At 43.5% G+C, this 15158-nt stretch overlaps 1 protein-coding gene across 1 annotated transcript in view; it reads left to right on the top strand.

Annotated features, from left to right (window-relative positions):
• LOC147673741 (5-hydroxytryptamine receptor 3A-like) overlaps window positions 1–15158 on the top strand; it is a 193357-nt gene that overhangs the window by 62265 nt on the left and 115934 nt on the right. Inside the window, exon 3 of the mRNA XM_086945525.1 lies at window positions 8083–8127. Within this exon, the coding sequence (XP_086801651.1) occupies window positions 8083–8127 (45 nt within the window). The remainder of the gene's footprint in view (window positions 1–8082; window positions 8128–15158) is intronic.

The raw sequence follows: 15158 nt of genomic DNA, 5'->3' as shown, positions 1-15158 counted from the left end.
GTGCACTCGCGCGCTTGGGGCAGGTTACTAGAGACCGATCACAAGGAGGCACCATGCCGATTACTTCAAAAATAGAAAGGATTATATTTACACTTGTGTGACGTACTAAGAATTTCAAAAAATGTATTTACGGATTGAAAATACTAATATTGCTAACTGATTAATCAAATAGATGTTTGGCCCTGATGTAGTAATAAGTAATCGAGAAACACCTATTGGCCTATTGGAGATTGGATAATCAATGCAATAAATTATAACATTTCTTCAATCACTCAATTGCTTTGTCTTCTGTTTTGATTTTGACCAATCCTGGTTGGGCAACCTGGTGTATGCTGAAGGGAGCTTAGTGCAGATCTGGAATGTGATTGGCCTCATTCCTTCTTGGGTTGCTCAGTCATCTCCAGGTGATTACACTGCTCCTCAGAGCATTATTGAAAAGAGCATAGGATATGCTTGCTTCAGTGCATTGACAAGCCAATACTCAACAGTGCGAATCAGCAAATTGAGCTGGAGGCGGCATTTATAACCCTAGATGGCTCCTTGCAATACAAAACGATTCTGTTCTATTTAGCAAATGCTTTTGAAGTATCCCAGACCATGATGCTGAATGTGTTGAGTGGACGGCAGGAAGGGAGTCATTTCCAAGATGAGATCCTAGTACATGGAAAGAATAGGACAGAACACAACAAAATTTAAGGGGGAACTTGGCAACCTTAGAGAAAGTGATTCTAAGTGTAAAGCAATTTCAAAGGATGGAGTACAAACAAAGCGTGATCATATTAATTCCATTTGCAGAGTACCAGAACCAGACATGTGGTGGACAAGCTATTCTTCAAATTGTTGAGGTTTTTAACAACAAACGTATCCCAACTCTTTTGCATGCCTCTGTGGTTTTCAATGATAAATCAATCACAGAAGTGAATAACCTCTATATGAAGGAATTTAAAATCTGTGTTGATCCACTCCGCATTGCAAAATCAGATTGGAATTTTTTAAACCCTCGCTACACACATAACATATAGGATCAGTTTTAAATTATGCATGTGAGTGTTTTAATGTCAGTGAAGATACCTTGAAGCATCATATATGCACTGAAATGCAATCATCATGGGATCCCTCGTCAGCCTTGAGTCTTATCCCAATAAATAACGTTTTAAACCAAAATAGTTTATCTTCATTCCCACTCCTTTCCTGTTTGTCATGCTCTGCTTAAAAGGCTTTCATAAGGAGATACCCGAGGGAAAATGTCCGACAGACTGATCTGACCAAGTTATTGCAATATCAGCATTCTGATTATATTTTTGACACGTATACGAATACTCACCAGGACTATTTATCTAACACTTTAAACCCCAGTTACAAAACCAAGAATCTGAAGTATCGCCTCTTATATTTCCTGATCACCCAATTTGAAGGTTCATGGAATAGTAAGTGCTGTGCAACAAAATCATGTTGTCTATGTGGCTATAAGACCGAATCCATAGAACATAATATTTGTATTCGCCCTAAGCTACTATAGCATTGTAAGTCTATACTTGGAATGGTTGACTGTCTTATATGTTGTTATGTTAGTATCTGATATTTTATTATGTCCATACAATAAATATTTGTTTATATACTTGTAGCTACTAGGCGTTGATGTAGGCACTCCTGCACAATAGTGCAAGGGGGCCTGCGTTGCTAGCAGGATTGCTTTATGCTGGTCGGGACATCTTCCTGCACAAAAACAATCCACAGAGGCCGTTTCCTTTTTCTAAGTGTGCTGCAGAATGCATCACACTGAGAAAGAGTAAAAAACAGAGAGAAAGAAAGACATTTCTCCTCTTTGCCCCTCTCCAGGAAAGGCATAGCAGTTTGACGGGTTCTCAGGTTTACTAGTGTTAGTACATCTGGGAATGCAGCAAATACATGGGTTGGTGCATTGGAACACCCACTCTCCACCCATGTAATGCCTTCCCTGTGCCGAGTAACGCAATGGAGAGACTTAAGCTGACTTGTGTTACTCCAGATTTACCAAGGCACTCATGGCCATATGAGGCGGCTTTGTGTTGCTTGGAAAATCTCACTTAAGGGCAACACAAGCCTTCGATAAATCTGGACCTTTGATTTTAACCTGAAATGATATGGATAATGTAACAACCTTCCTTTGCAATGGCTCTACTGAATATGGGGAACTCTATAGGATTCATTGACTGACTTATGCAGTCTGCATAGCAACCTGCAGCAGCTCTCACACACTGAAATAAACATCTACTTCAACAATCATGTGAAATGATTTCTCCTCTAACTGTTATTTTCCTTCTATGGGGCATATTCTCAAGGAGCTATCGCCAAGTTATCGGCACTTTATCACAGCCAAAGTCGCAATAATTTTATCTCCCCATTCACACGCTGGTGCTAACAGCCCATATCACCAGTTTACCGGCGATAGCAGCCGCAAAAAACATCGCCACAGATGACCCCGGCAACTATCGGTACAGAGATGCAGGGTAGGCGTTCCCGTGCCAAAAGCCGCAACAACACCACTCCACAACCTTCTCAACCACAGCCAGATCAGCGATGAGAATCCAAAACAGGCGATAAGTTGTGTTAGCAGCAGGAAATTAACACCTGCTTTGACCTGGTGTAAAGTCGATAGCCTGCACCAGAAGGGGGAGTACAGCCCACAGCCACACCTGAAGGGCAACAGATGCCATGGAGCCAATGATCATGTAGCCCGGACGCCCAAGAGGGCCACAACACCCACCGCCACCACCTCCAGGACCTCCCCCCTGGACCAACACAGCACAGACAAAGACAGTGACCCTCAGAAAACACACCAACCTCACAGACCCAACACCTGAGAATGCCATTGCCCACTACAGGTTCGAAGGGACAACCATCCTCTGCATCCTGACGGTAACAACACAGTGGACAACCAACATACCACCTCAGACAAAGCTGCTGGCCGTGCTGGACGTGTGGGCTACTGGTACCCTCCAACCAACAACCGCCAGAGTTGGAGGAGTATCACAGGCAGCCCAATAAAATTTCCTCACAACGATCGTGGATGACACCATCATCTTGCTACCCCAGCATCTATACTTCCCCCACACTGCGCAGGAACAGCTGGAGACCAAGCAAGGCATCTATGCCATAGCTGGCTTCCCGCACGTGCCAGGGGGCAATTGACAGCACACATGTCCTACTTGTGCCCCCTGGCAACACAGTACACATTACCCGCAACAGACAGCACACGTATACCATCAATGTGCAGGCAATAGTGGACCACGTGGGAATCCCCACCAACATCAACGTTAACCACCCAGGCAGTGTGCATGATCCCTACATCTTCTGACAGTACATCATCAACCAGCACTACCAGGATGGCCCCTATGGAAAAGCACTGCTCGTTGGCAAATACCAAATGAACACACCACACACCTCAACTCCACAATCATGCAACTCACAACACTGGGAAAGCACAGGGTACAAACTCACATACCACATGCCAAACAACATGTCCATCCACCAGACACGACAGCCCAACTTACTGTGGGGCCCTGGGCCAGCCATGTACACTAGCCATCAACGGCATGGCACCTCAGCCACACAATAGCAGACTGTGGGCAGAGGTGGGAACCATGCATGTGCGAAGGAGGCAAGTGACCCATGAATGAGAATGTACACAATGCCTAGTGTGGCGTGGATGTAATGGCCACACTGCAGTATGCAGACCACACACATATCCATGTCAACACACACGGCTGGTTTTTGGAGTGGAGTATACAGCGGAAGCAACCATGCCCCCGCTAGCAGGGGGTACGACCTTGGACATGTAACTTTGTCGTCAGCCACTCAATATGTAAGAGGAGTGTACTGGGCCGTCGTACAGAGGTCTAGTGTGGGTGTGTGAATGGTAATTCTGGGGCTCTGGGCGTGGTTCAGTACAGGAAATGTGCATATGCATGTGTCTCTGTCACAATGTGTGTCTCCTTTGTGAGGTGTAAGTGGTCCCTGATGGGACTTAGACACCCCGTATGTGATGAAGTTCGGCTTCCATGAGGTCCGACCCCTCCTGCACCTGTTCAGCGACCTCCTTTTGGCATTCTGACACCTGGCTCCAGAATGCCATGTGTGCCTCGGTGGGGTGTTGGGAGCCAGCTGTGGTGGCGGGTGCTTCCTGCTGTGTTGTCTGTGCAGGGGCTGGGGTCTCCTCTATGTGGCTTGTCTGTCCTGCTTCTGGGAGTGGGTTGCCTAAGATGTCCATGAGCTGTTGTAGTGCGTCGAAGGTGTGGTGGTCGTCTCCAGCATCACTGATGAGTTGTCTGCTCTGCTGTGATGGGGGTGTTGTTTGTCCCATTGCAATTTGAAGGGGAGATGCATGTTGACATTGTGTTGACATGTATGTTGGCGCATTGTTTTCATGGGTCATTGTGGGTGTGCAGTGTGCTACACATCAGTGTGCATGTGTGTCATTGTGCCCATCTCCCCCCTCCCCCCGTCCGTCCGCGTCCCTGATCGTTACTCACCCTGTTGATGTTGTGCCAGGACCTATCGAGCTGTGTCCGTACTCCCACCTCCTTGCACCGTCTCCACACTGATGACTGTGACCTCCATTTCCTCCAGCTTCTCCTGTGGCGCAGGACTCCCACCTCCTGTCACCGTTGCTGTCTTGCTGTTGGCAGCGGGTTTGTGCTTGGTGTGGCTTTTCACATCATACTAGTGCCTCTTGTCGTCCTCGACACTCCAACTGCATTCACGTTGGTCTCATTGTGGGTCAGTTGATGGTAGTGTACTGTCACCTCCGTGACACTGATGTAGTTTTGCTGCGGACTGCACCCCATCTTCCTCTTCTCCTTGGCCTTCCCAGAGCCCGAGGTTTCTTGCTGGAGGTCTGTGGGTTTGTGTGGTTCGCGTTGGCCTCTGCACTAGGTCTGTGTGCATTCATAGTGCTCTCCCACCTGACGCGTGGGATTTGCAGGCCTGTCGGCGGTTTTCGCTGCTTTTTGTATCACAATTGGCCTCATCGCAAGGTTTTTGGCATTGGTGTTTCCATTTTTGCAGGGTCGCGTTGTTTTTAATGCGATCATTTGACGCGTTATCGTGTGACTATCGTATGGTACCGCCATGTCGTGAATACTTAGTTAACACGCGTAATTTCCCCGCGTTAGACTGCGATGATGAAAGTTGTGTTAAGCTAATTTTGCGATGGTTATCACACGTTCTTGAGAATATCCCCCAAGGTTTATTCCAATCATGGATCATTAACCACCTTGATCACTCAAAATTTTCCACACCACATCTAACTACCTGTAGTGTCTGGACGGCTCACTGTTAGGATTTTGGTGTCGGAGGGCTTCTTGGCAGAAATGTGGGTTCCAGCTGGTCTGTGTCATGTATTTACTTTATGCTGAATCAGCTTTATTATTAAATTACAGTAGAGTTTACTTTTCACTGGACTGTCCATGTGAACACTGGGTATGCTTTCACTCCTGGTACTTTCTATTGCCAGCCAGGCTGCCGTGTTTGTGATCTCATCACCGAATGTTGGGGCTAAAGTTGAGTGAAAGCTGTATGTGGGGGCAGGAGACCATCAAGTTGGTCAGCTGTTGGAACAACATCAATTAATCAATTCCAGCTTTTCCAAGTAGTCTACTCTAAACACTTTTTTTCTGGTCTAAATGTCTGTGATGTCAACACCGTTTCAACCAATGTAGTTATGGGATCATTGTTGGTAGACGTTATTATTCAGAGCATAAGCACAAAGTTATACAAGATGGTTAGGTAACGACCCCATCCTGAGGACTACAACCCAGTGCTCAAGCAAAAAAAGTGCTAGGCCAATCAGTCCCTCAGGTCCAAGGCGCAAAGAAGAACCTCTAGAATATTGACCCTAAAAATGGGTGAATGATTGCATGTAGACTTTCACTTGCTGCCAAGGTAACTTAAAAGAGCTCGTTTCTGGGAACAGTGTCATCTTAAGGTCTTTTCGGGCACTGGGCAAGACATATTTTGGGGGCCACCTGTTCATAACAACTTTACATTTTATTACCCACTTTTCTGCTAATTCTATCTCAAAAACAGTTGAAATATGTCTTTCTGAGGCCAGAAAAAATATTTAATATGGTGCTGGGCAAAGGGAGACAGAGATAGAGGTAGGCAGAGAAAAGAAGAGAGTTTCAGAATAAAAGTAACAAGAATAAGCAGAGGTGAGGTTCAGAGAGAAAGTTTACTTTCCCATGGAGCCCCTTGGAAGGTGGGGGCCCTAGGTAATTGCCCACTTTGCCCATGCCTTAAAACGTCTCTGGGACTGAAAATTAAAAGAGTGGCAAAATATACTAAAGCTTAAAAGAATGGGATGAGTCAGTGATAAGTTTCAGAGATGGCACAGCTACCATCCATGTCAACCCGCAGTTAAGAATGGATCAATGCCGCTGCATGCGGGGGAGGGGTACACAGCTGTTACTTCTCCTAACCTTCGTCCTGCTTCCTCCCTCTAAATCCAAAATCATACAGTCAAAAACATTGATATAATCTTTCTTTCATGACCTATGAGTGGAGAATCAATGTTGCAACGGATCTTCAATGTATGCGGTCACCAACCATTCTTAAAGTAGTAAAACATTAGGACATCTCCTGTCCAGAAGCACCTCATATGTCCCTAGTGAGAAAGCTAGCTTATCTAAGGACATTGTTTTCCAGCCATTTAGGCCTCTCCACCTTTTTTCTAATACTGAGATTGCAGACTCCAGGTTCAATTTGCAAGTAGTGCTAAGAATTAATTTGTGGGATCCGTAGGTAGACAAATTCCATATCTTTACATAATATCCATTGATGCATTGAATGATAACAATGTCGTCACTGAGGGCAAACAATTCAGCAATGGGTGTGTAGAACTTCTGTGCAGAATGGACATGATATGAGGAAAACCACTCATTCTCTACCTCTCATTCCTTTTCTCCCTTTCACTCACTCTCTCACGCCCACTATCCATCACACATGCTAAGATTCGCTATCATTCGTTTACTACCACACCAACTTCTTCCTACCGAACCCCACTCATGCACTCTCTTGTTCACTTATTCTTTCTCATTTTCACACAGACTGTCATCAGCTCATGAACTCTCACTTTTTGTATGTGACACAATTGTTTTCTCACTCTAATGTAGCCTCTTTCACTCACTCACTAGCACATTGTTCTTACTTCCACACCTGTCCTCTCTTGTTTATTCTTGTTCATTTGCCACACACACAAACACACACAACATGTGCTCCTTTACTTTCGGACTTGTTTACTCATGCTTAGGCCCAGATACATCAAGGTAAAATCCGCTCGCAAAGGGGCAGATTGTCAGAATCTGCCCCTTTGCGACTGGTATTTTTGTATTTGGGATGCATCATCCCAAATGCAAAATTCGCTAAATTGAGATTACTTGCATTTAAGGAATCTCAAATTGAGATTCCTTAAATTCAATGCATCAAAGTAAAAAAAATTGCGATTTCGCTAATAGGAGTGGGAAATTACCATGAAGTTCAACTTCATGGTAATTTGCAAAAACTTTGAAAAATGCACTTTTGTGCATTTTTCAAAGTTTCATGTTGCGCACACACATGCCCTAAGGGCATGTGTGTGCGCAACACATATGCACAGATCAATTTCAGGGGTGCAACAGGGTGTCCTTTGGACACCCCTGCACCCTTGAAATCGCATTCTCAATTTGCGATTCGCTAATTGTGATTCGCAAATTGAGAATGTCTTCCCATCCATTGTAATGGGCCTCTAGGCCCATAGGAATGAATGGGGAGGTATTCCTTAATTGCGACTCGCAATTTGCGAGTCGCAATTAAGGAATTTTAAGAATTTGCTATTTTTTGAGCGAGTTCTTCTTGCATAGCATTTTGCTATTCCTTATTAGCGATTCCTAATTTTTCGCTAATAAGGAATCGCTAAAAGGATGCTTGATGCGTCTGGGGGTTAGTCTCTTACTCCCACACTCATTTACTTACTAACTCACTCACTCACTAAAGGAAAAGTATGCGTGCAGAAAACGCCAACGTTGTATAGATACTGATTTCTAATTTCGTTCCTTTCCTTTACAGGATGAAAAGTTGCAGCTTCTCTCATCCCTGATGACATTTACAGCGGTGAGTGATTAGTTTTAAATGTAACTATCGCAAACATATTCCATTAGTACTAACATACGATTGGCGATAAATGGCCATACGAGGATCCGTAGATCTGGTCTGTTTATTTATTTATTATCTATTGAGTTTTATATAGCGCAAACTTCCCCCGAGGGCTTCGCCGTGTTAGCACACGCGCCATGTGCTTGAGATACATTTAGAGTAAATACAGATACACAGTGACAGAAAGTGACGTGGTAAATGAGGAAATTGGATATGCAACAACTACGCAAGATACATTGGGCCTCATTTATGAGGCTGTGCGTCACTTTTACGCTGCTAGGGCATCACTTTCTGTGACGCACCAGTGGCGTAAAAAATGCGCCTTGTTGCGCCATATTTACAAAGTGACACATCTAGGTAGATGCGTCACTTTGTAAACCCCTGCGCCACATTATACCTGCGCCAGGTATAATGTATGCAATGGGGGCATATTCCCACAAAAAAGGTCGTAGAAGTGACGCAGTGAAATCTATGAGATTTTACTGCGTCACTTCTAAGACGCCGTTGCGTCAAAATCTTGCGCCTGCCTCACAGCAGGCGTAAGACTGACGCAGGCCCTTTCACATGGGGCTTTCCCCATGTGAAAGGACGCATTGCTGGAGTTGTGTCACTTTTGTGACACACTCCAGCAATGCGTCACTTTTTCGCTTACAGATACGTCTGAAATACTGACGAATCTGTAAGTCCTTGCGCAATGATGCGTCATATTGTAAATATGACGCATCATTGGGGTCACAAGGAGGGCGCAATGAAAAGTGACGCATCGCTGTTTTCTCGCAGCGATGCGTCACTTTTCATAAATGAGGCCCATTGGGAGTAAATACAGATACATGGTGACAGTATGTGAAGTAGTTTACAAGGACATTAGGGAACATTGCTGATACAGTCTTGAGGTGGTTATGGTACACAAAAATACATAACGCTTTACAGAGCACAGCGGCAATCCTACAAAATTACTGGAGGAATAAAACTAAAAAGACACGTTGTAACAGAAAAAAGGGCAAAACAAGATCAACAGTAGTAAGGATGGACGATGTAGAGCCGAGGTAGCTTGGGTAAGGCCTCTTGAGGATGGGAGGGAATTTGAGGCATAGTTTTCCACAGGGTAGTGGCGCACAGATTTATTTAGAGGGTGCGGGAGGGTGCCCGCAAGCTAGTCAGGTGCATTTTTATTTATTTATTTATTTTTATTTATTTTATGCTATTTTCCATAGCGTGAACATTACACGAAGGTGTCAGAGCGCTTTACAAAAGAACCAGTTGCGATATATAAGGATTTAGGATTACATGTGTGACATAAAAGATACAAACAGGAAAAAAAATTGCAAATGTACAAGTTGTAAAGTCACACAGGGAAGAGATACAAATAAAAAAAATTGCAAATGTACAAGTTGTAAAGTCACTCAAGGAAGAGATACAAATGGATACACTCTAAGAATCACATAGGAATGGTAGTGAGTACAAAGGTCTACTACATATACTAGTGGTTAGAGTTATCTCTATATACATATATATACAAATAGTAGATTTTCTCAGGATTCCATTTTAATAGCGATTCGGCTTGGACAAGTATATATCACATATTTACAGAGTGAGTTTAGGTATTTATTGAGGAGAAGACACTTCATTTTCTTCTTGGTGTTGTTTGTAACAAGGAGTCCTGCTCACTCTTCTGCAGTAAAATCTGTCACTGCATTACCCCTGCACCTAGAAATGCAGGTTCAGATAAGGGGGAAGTAGGGCGGGCGGGCAGTGTATTATGCTGGATTATTTTTTAAATTCGATGAATCTCAAGTATTCTGTGACACAGTCGACCGTAGAGACTGTGGCACACGGAAAACAAACACGCCAGAACCTGACCCCAGTGACCATTCCTTTTTCCAACTTAAACGCAAGACTTTATTTTCCTTTTTGACAACACTTTACCTGAACCCGATACTCCACAAGAGGATTTCCCTCTCCCATCTCTCATTTCCCAGACCACACCTAAAGGTGAGACCACCTGGCTCTGTTTTATCATCACGAGAAGCAGTATTCTGGAATGTCGGGACATGACTTCTAATTACTAAACCCACCTTGGACCAATAAAACTGTTGTACGAGGTAGGACCATGGTCTTAATCTGATATAACTGTGACTATCAATACTAGGAGACTTGATCACATAGGGCCCGATTCACAGAATGAACTTAAGACTCAATCCTAAACTTACTACTATTTTGGTATTCACAGAATGAACTTACTACTTTTGGAATTCACAGAAGTTAGGATTTTGTCTTAAGTTTGTTTTAAGACAAACTTAAGACAGACCTAAGACAGACTTAAGACAAAATCCTAACTTAAGTCTGTCTTAAGTCTGTCTTAAGTTTGTCTTAAGACAGAATCCTAACTTCTGTGAATACCAAAAGTAGTAAATTCATTCTGTGAATGCCAAAAGTAGTAAGTGCATTCTGTGAATACCAAAATAGTAGTAAGTTTAGGATTGAGTCTTAAGTTCATTCTGTGAATCGGGCACAGCGAGTTTTAGCCTTGGAAAAGGCCCAGCCCTCTGCGCCTCTTATGGGGGGAGCCTGAGTTGGCAGGCTGAATTTTTCATACATGAATTGAATATTAATATACCACTGTGTTTACAATGTAAATATGAGCCTAACTGTGTCCTAGAATTCTCAGTGGCGTAACAATAGCATCTGCAGCCCTTGCGGTGCAGAGGGGCCCAAGCTCCACAGTGCTGTGCATGGGCGATGGGCCCCTGGCTTGAGAGCTCCTGACTGAGTCTGGAGAATAACAGGGCCCCTCCATGTACTTTAAAGGGGGTGGGGATTCAAGTTTCGTCACAATCTTGAGAATACTGAAGATTTATCTAATTTGAAAATAATTCTCCTTATATAATAGACTGTCTGCCCTACCCCCTCTTGTCGGGTATTTACCCGCGCCGTTTGAAGCATTGCCTTAAATCCTCTGTTTTAACTATGCAGACAATTCAAAGTTTATCAATTAAACTGCCCCATGTATCTTCAAGTAAATCTGTTAATTCGGGACCCGCCTCCCAAGAAATGATCAATGAATATACCTCAACCATCTAAAATGAGACCACAGCAAACGAGAGATCCTGTTGGTTGGAGCAGGCCAAACAACAAGGCCTAAACAGGAGCAACTCGCTGTCAAAATAAAAAAACTCGAACATTTGGATGGATGGGCAATGAGCCGTCAACGAGAGATCACATATTTTTCAGTGGTGAGAACAGGCTACTGCATTTAAAACTACTTAAGAAAATGGCTGTGAATGAATGAATGAATGAATGAATGAATGAATGAAATGAATGAATGAATGAAAAGACATTTGTAGAGCGCATGGCTACCCGGGAGTGTCCCAGCGCCGAGAGCCAACTTCGCTGAGGCTGTGGGTTTACGTCTGCTGCAGGAAGAGCGAGCTATCCTGGCGAACGGATCTACCCTGCTGGATTTTGCTGACAGGGCATTATTACAGGGGGAGAATCGCCTCGAGGGGCAAACACAGCTCGAAGAGTTTTATTAAACCTTGGCAGTTAAAATCATTCAACTATATCAAACCTTGCTTTGGATTCGAGTTAATTTAGCTCATAATACACAAGTCTCTCAGCATGGTCCACAACGACCATTTGTTTTAGCTTTTTTCAGCCAATTTTTTAAATAACCCCAACCTTCAGACAACTGCTGTCAATGAAATGACCCATTATGCATATCCCAATATTTAGTCATGTAAGTGAAGCAGGCCGCACTTCCTCTAAGTGTGCAGCTAAGCTCTGGAACACACTCCCCTTCTCCCAGAAGTAAACAGTAATAGCGATAATAATCGCTAAATAGGTTTAGCGACGATTTTTTATCGCTGCCTATCGCTGGATATTTTAGCGGAGAAAACATGCTATTAGCAACGTTTTTCTCCATTGTGCTAAAATATCCAGCGATAGCGGCAAAATGCGCGAATATCGCTGAGAATACAGCTATATTCACGCATTAGCGACGAAATGCTCTTAGCCATGTTATCCTCCTCCCATTGGATAACATAGCTAAGAACTGGTCTGGGCAGGTGTTAGTATTTGGAGATAATCACGTTTAGCGCAAATATTTCCAACGCCACGCCTGCCTTGCTAATAGGCGATAGCGACGTTAGCGACTGCTTTCAGTCTCTAACTGGTTGGGTACGCCCACTTTGCATGTCATTAGCGATAAACATCGCTGACATGCAAAGCGGGCCTAAAAGCTGTCGCTAACATCAGTTAGCGACAGCTTGCTAATAGGGCGATAGAATTATCGCTGCTTAGCAGCCGAAAACGGACCGCTAAATCAGCAATAATTGCCTATCGCCCCCCCTTGGTAATAGGCCCCTAAATTCGGCACAATTGAAGCGTAGGCTCCCATAAAATAAATATTGAAGGAATATTAAATGGCGCATTGGTGGGGCGGTACAAAAGAGGGTCGTAATGGACTGAGCATCTGAACCAATCAAACACTCACACCCAGTCAAAAGATCTGGGTTTAATCCATCACCGTTCTTTAGCCCACTCTGCCACCCCAGTTCAGTCATGGCTATATGCAAATCAGTCTGACCCTGTGCCTCATGGGAACATTCCAGCCCGAACTGCCAAGCCATGCCTTCCCTGGACCGGAAACAAGATTCCGAGGACCAGTTTCTGGCATTCCAGCCGTCTTCAGCCCGGCTTGCTTGAATCCAGTGGCAAAGTGAGCAAGGGACTCACGTCTGAGCATACCCTGCCACACTTATGGCGGCTAAAAGCGGTACAAAAGGGGGTGGTAATGGACTGAGCATCTGAACCAATCAAACACTCACACCCAGTCAAACGATCTGGGTTTAATCCTTCACCGTTCTTTAGCCCACTCTGCCACCCCAGTTCAGACATGGCTATATGCAAATCAGTCTGACCCTGTGCCTCATGGGAACAGTCAAGCCAACAAACTCTATTTCCTCAAACAGTATAGAAATGTAGGCACGAGCTGGTGTGACCTACCTCCTCTACATGGCCTACTACCCACAATTAAATGAGTTGAATGGCAAGATTTAATAAAGCCCTTCAGAGCATGATGGAAACTCTACTGGAGAGCTAAAGCGTAAGTGGCATTTTCTCCTGCCATCTTTTGATTGTTTACAGATAAATTCTTCGGAAGGGGGTAGGGTTGAGTCCTATTGAATGTTTGTTTGGGTAACTAAACCTCTTCATCTTTATCAAAAAATGGTGGGAAAGAACTCCTTGTTTACCGCAAAAGCGTGTTGTGGTCTATGTGATTGGCCTCTGGAAGTTGACGGCACAGTACATTTGTATGGCAAAGAAAATCCTTCAAGCACTCCAAAAGCTTACAAAGAAAGGGTATGACAAGGGAGTATAATTAAGCGGATACTGGCAGGGTCAGGAGGCATTGGTACTGAAGTCAATTTGTCCAAGGGCTTTAGAGGACAAGTGGTCGGGTGCACGGAAGGTAGTGCAGAAGAATTCTGAGTTAAGGTACTTAGTGGACAGAGGTGCCACAAAGAAGCCCAAGAGGGTGTTCTACGTGAACTGCATTAAGCCATGCCTCCATAGGTACTATGCGTTAAACATCATTGCTGAGGCAGAGAAGGTTGAGGAAGACAGTGAAATTCCTATTTACCGACTGCAGGGATGTGAAAGAAGGATTTATTTGTCAGCTTACCCCTGAACTAACGTCTGGGTAGCAGAGAGAGTGTAGAGTGGTACTACTACACATTTTCCAACTCTTCTTGCTGGCTCAAGGTTTGAGGGCTGTCTATGTCCATGACATAGATGCAAGTAATAGCTTGCCCATGAAAAGCAATATTTTGTGTATGTCTGGTCAAGTCCATTAGCGTATTAAGGCAGAGGTTACCATGATGCTCGACTTGGGAGTAATTGAGCATTCCATAGTTCTTGGGGCACTCAAGTGGTGTTGGTGCCCAAGAAAGAATCCATAGACTTGTGTTTTTGTGTGGATTATGAAGTGGCCAAAACTGATACACATTCAGTCCACAGAGCTGATGAGGTCATGGACCAGCTGGATAGGTGTTGCTCACTACTTGATAACAGCTGCAGCCCGTGCAGGTAAGAGCTGTGGGGCCGGGTTGGAGTGGATTCAACAGATGACAATAAGGGGAAATTAAATAAATATTGAATTTTCCCTCGTTGTTGTCTGTCAAAATCCCCTCTACCCAGCACGGTAGGGTGTTTAAATATCGTTTACAAAAATATAGTTGACAAAAATATAGTTGTATAAATATCGATTACAGAAATATCGACTCCCTATACCTAAACAGGTAAGTACATAAATATCGACTCAAAAATATAGATGTAATAAATATCGACTTTATTATTTAATATAAATTACATTAAATAATTAAAAAATAAAACTATTATTAACAAAATACATTACATTACTTTTATATTTTAACTATTTATAACAAATTAACTAAATGTAATCTTTATAAACTTAATAAATGTGTACATATACATATATTTAACACATAAAAGTATATAACAACAAAAATAAATACATTTAATAAAAATAGGAAAAAATTAAAAGTTAAAACATTTGATAGCGAAGGGGTAAAAATTACTATTCCCACTCCAGTGAGTGCAACAGTAGAGAAAGCGCTGGATAGCGTAGGGGTAAAAATTACTATTCCCACTCCAAAGGGTGCAATAGTAGGGAAAGCGTTGGATAGCGTAGGGGTAAAAATTACTATTCCCGCTCCAGTGAGTGCAACAGTAGGGAAAGCGTTGGATAGCGTAGGGGTAAAAATTACTATTCCCACTCCAGTGAGTACAACAGTATGGAAAACGCTGGATAGTGGAGGGGTAAAAATTATTATTCCCACTCCAAAGGTTGCAACAGTAGGGAAAAAGCTGGATAGCGTAAGGGAAAAAATTACTATTCCCACTCCAGTGAGTGCAACAGTAGGGAAAGCGCTGGATAGTGTAGGGGTGAAAATTACTATTCCCACTCC

The sequence above is a fragment of the Lissotriton vulgaris genome, chromosome 12, assembly GCF_964263255.1.
Source record: "Lissotriton vulgaris chromosome 12, aLisVul1.2, whole genome shotgun sequence".
In the NCBI taxonomy this organism is placed as follows: Eukaryota; Metazoa; Chordata; class Amphibia; order Caudata; family Salamandridae; genus Lissotriton; species Lissotriton vulgaris.
This window is presented reverse-complemented; position numbering and strand designations above follow the sequence as displayed.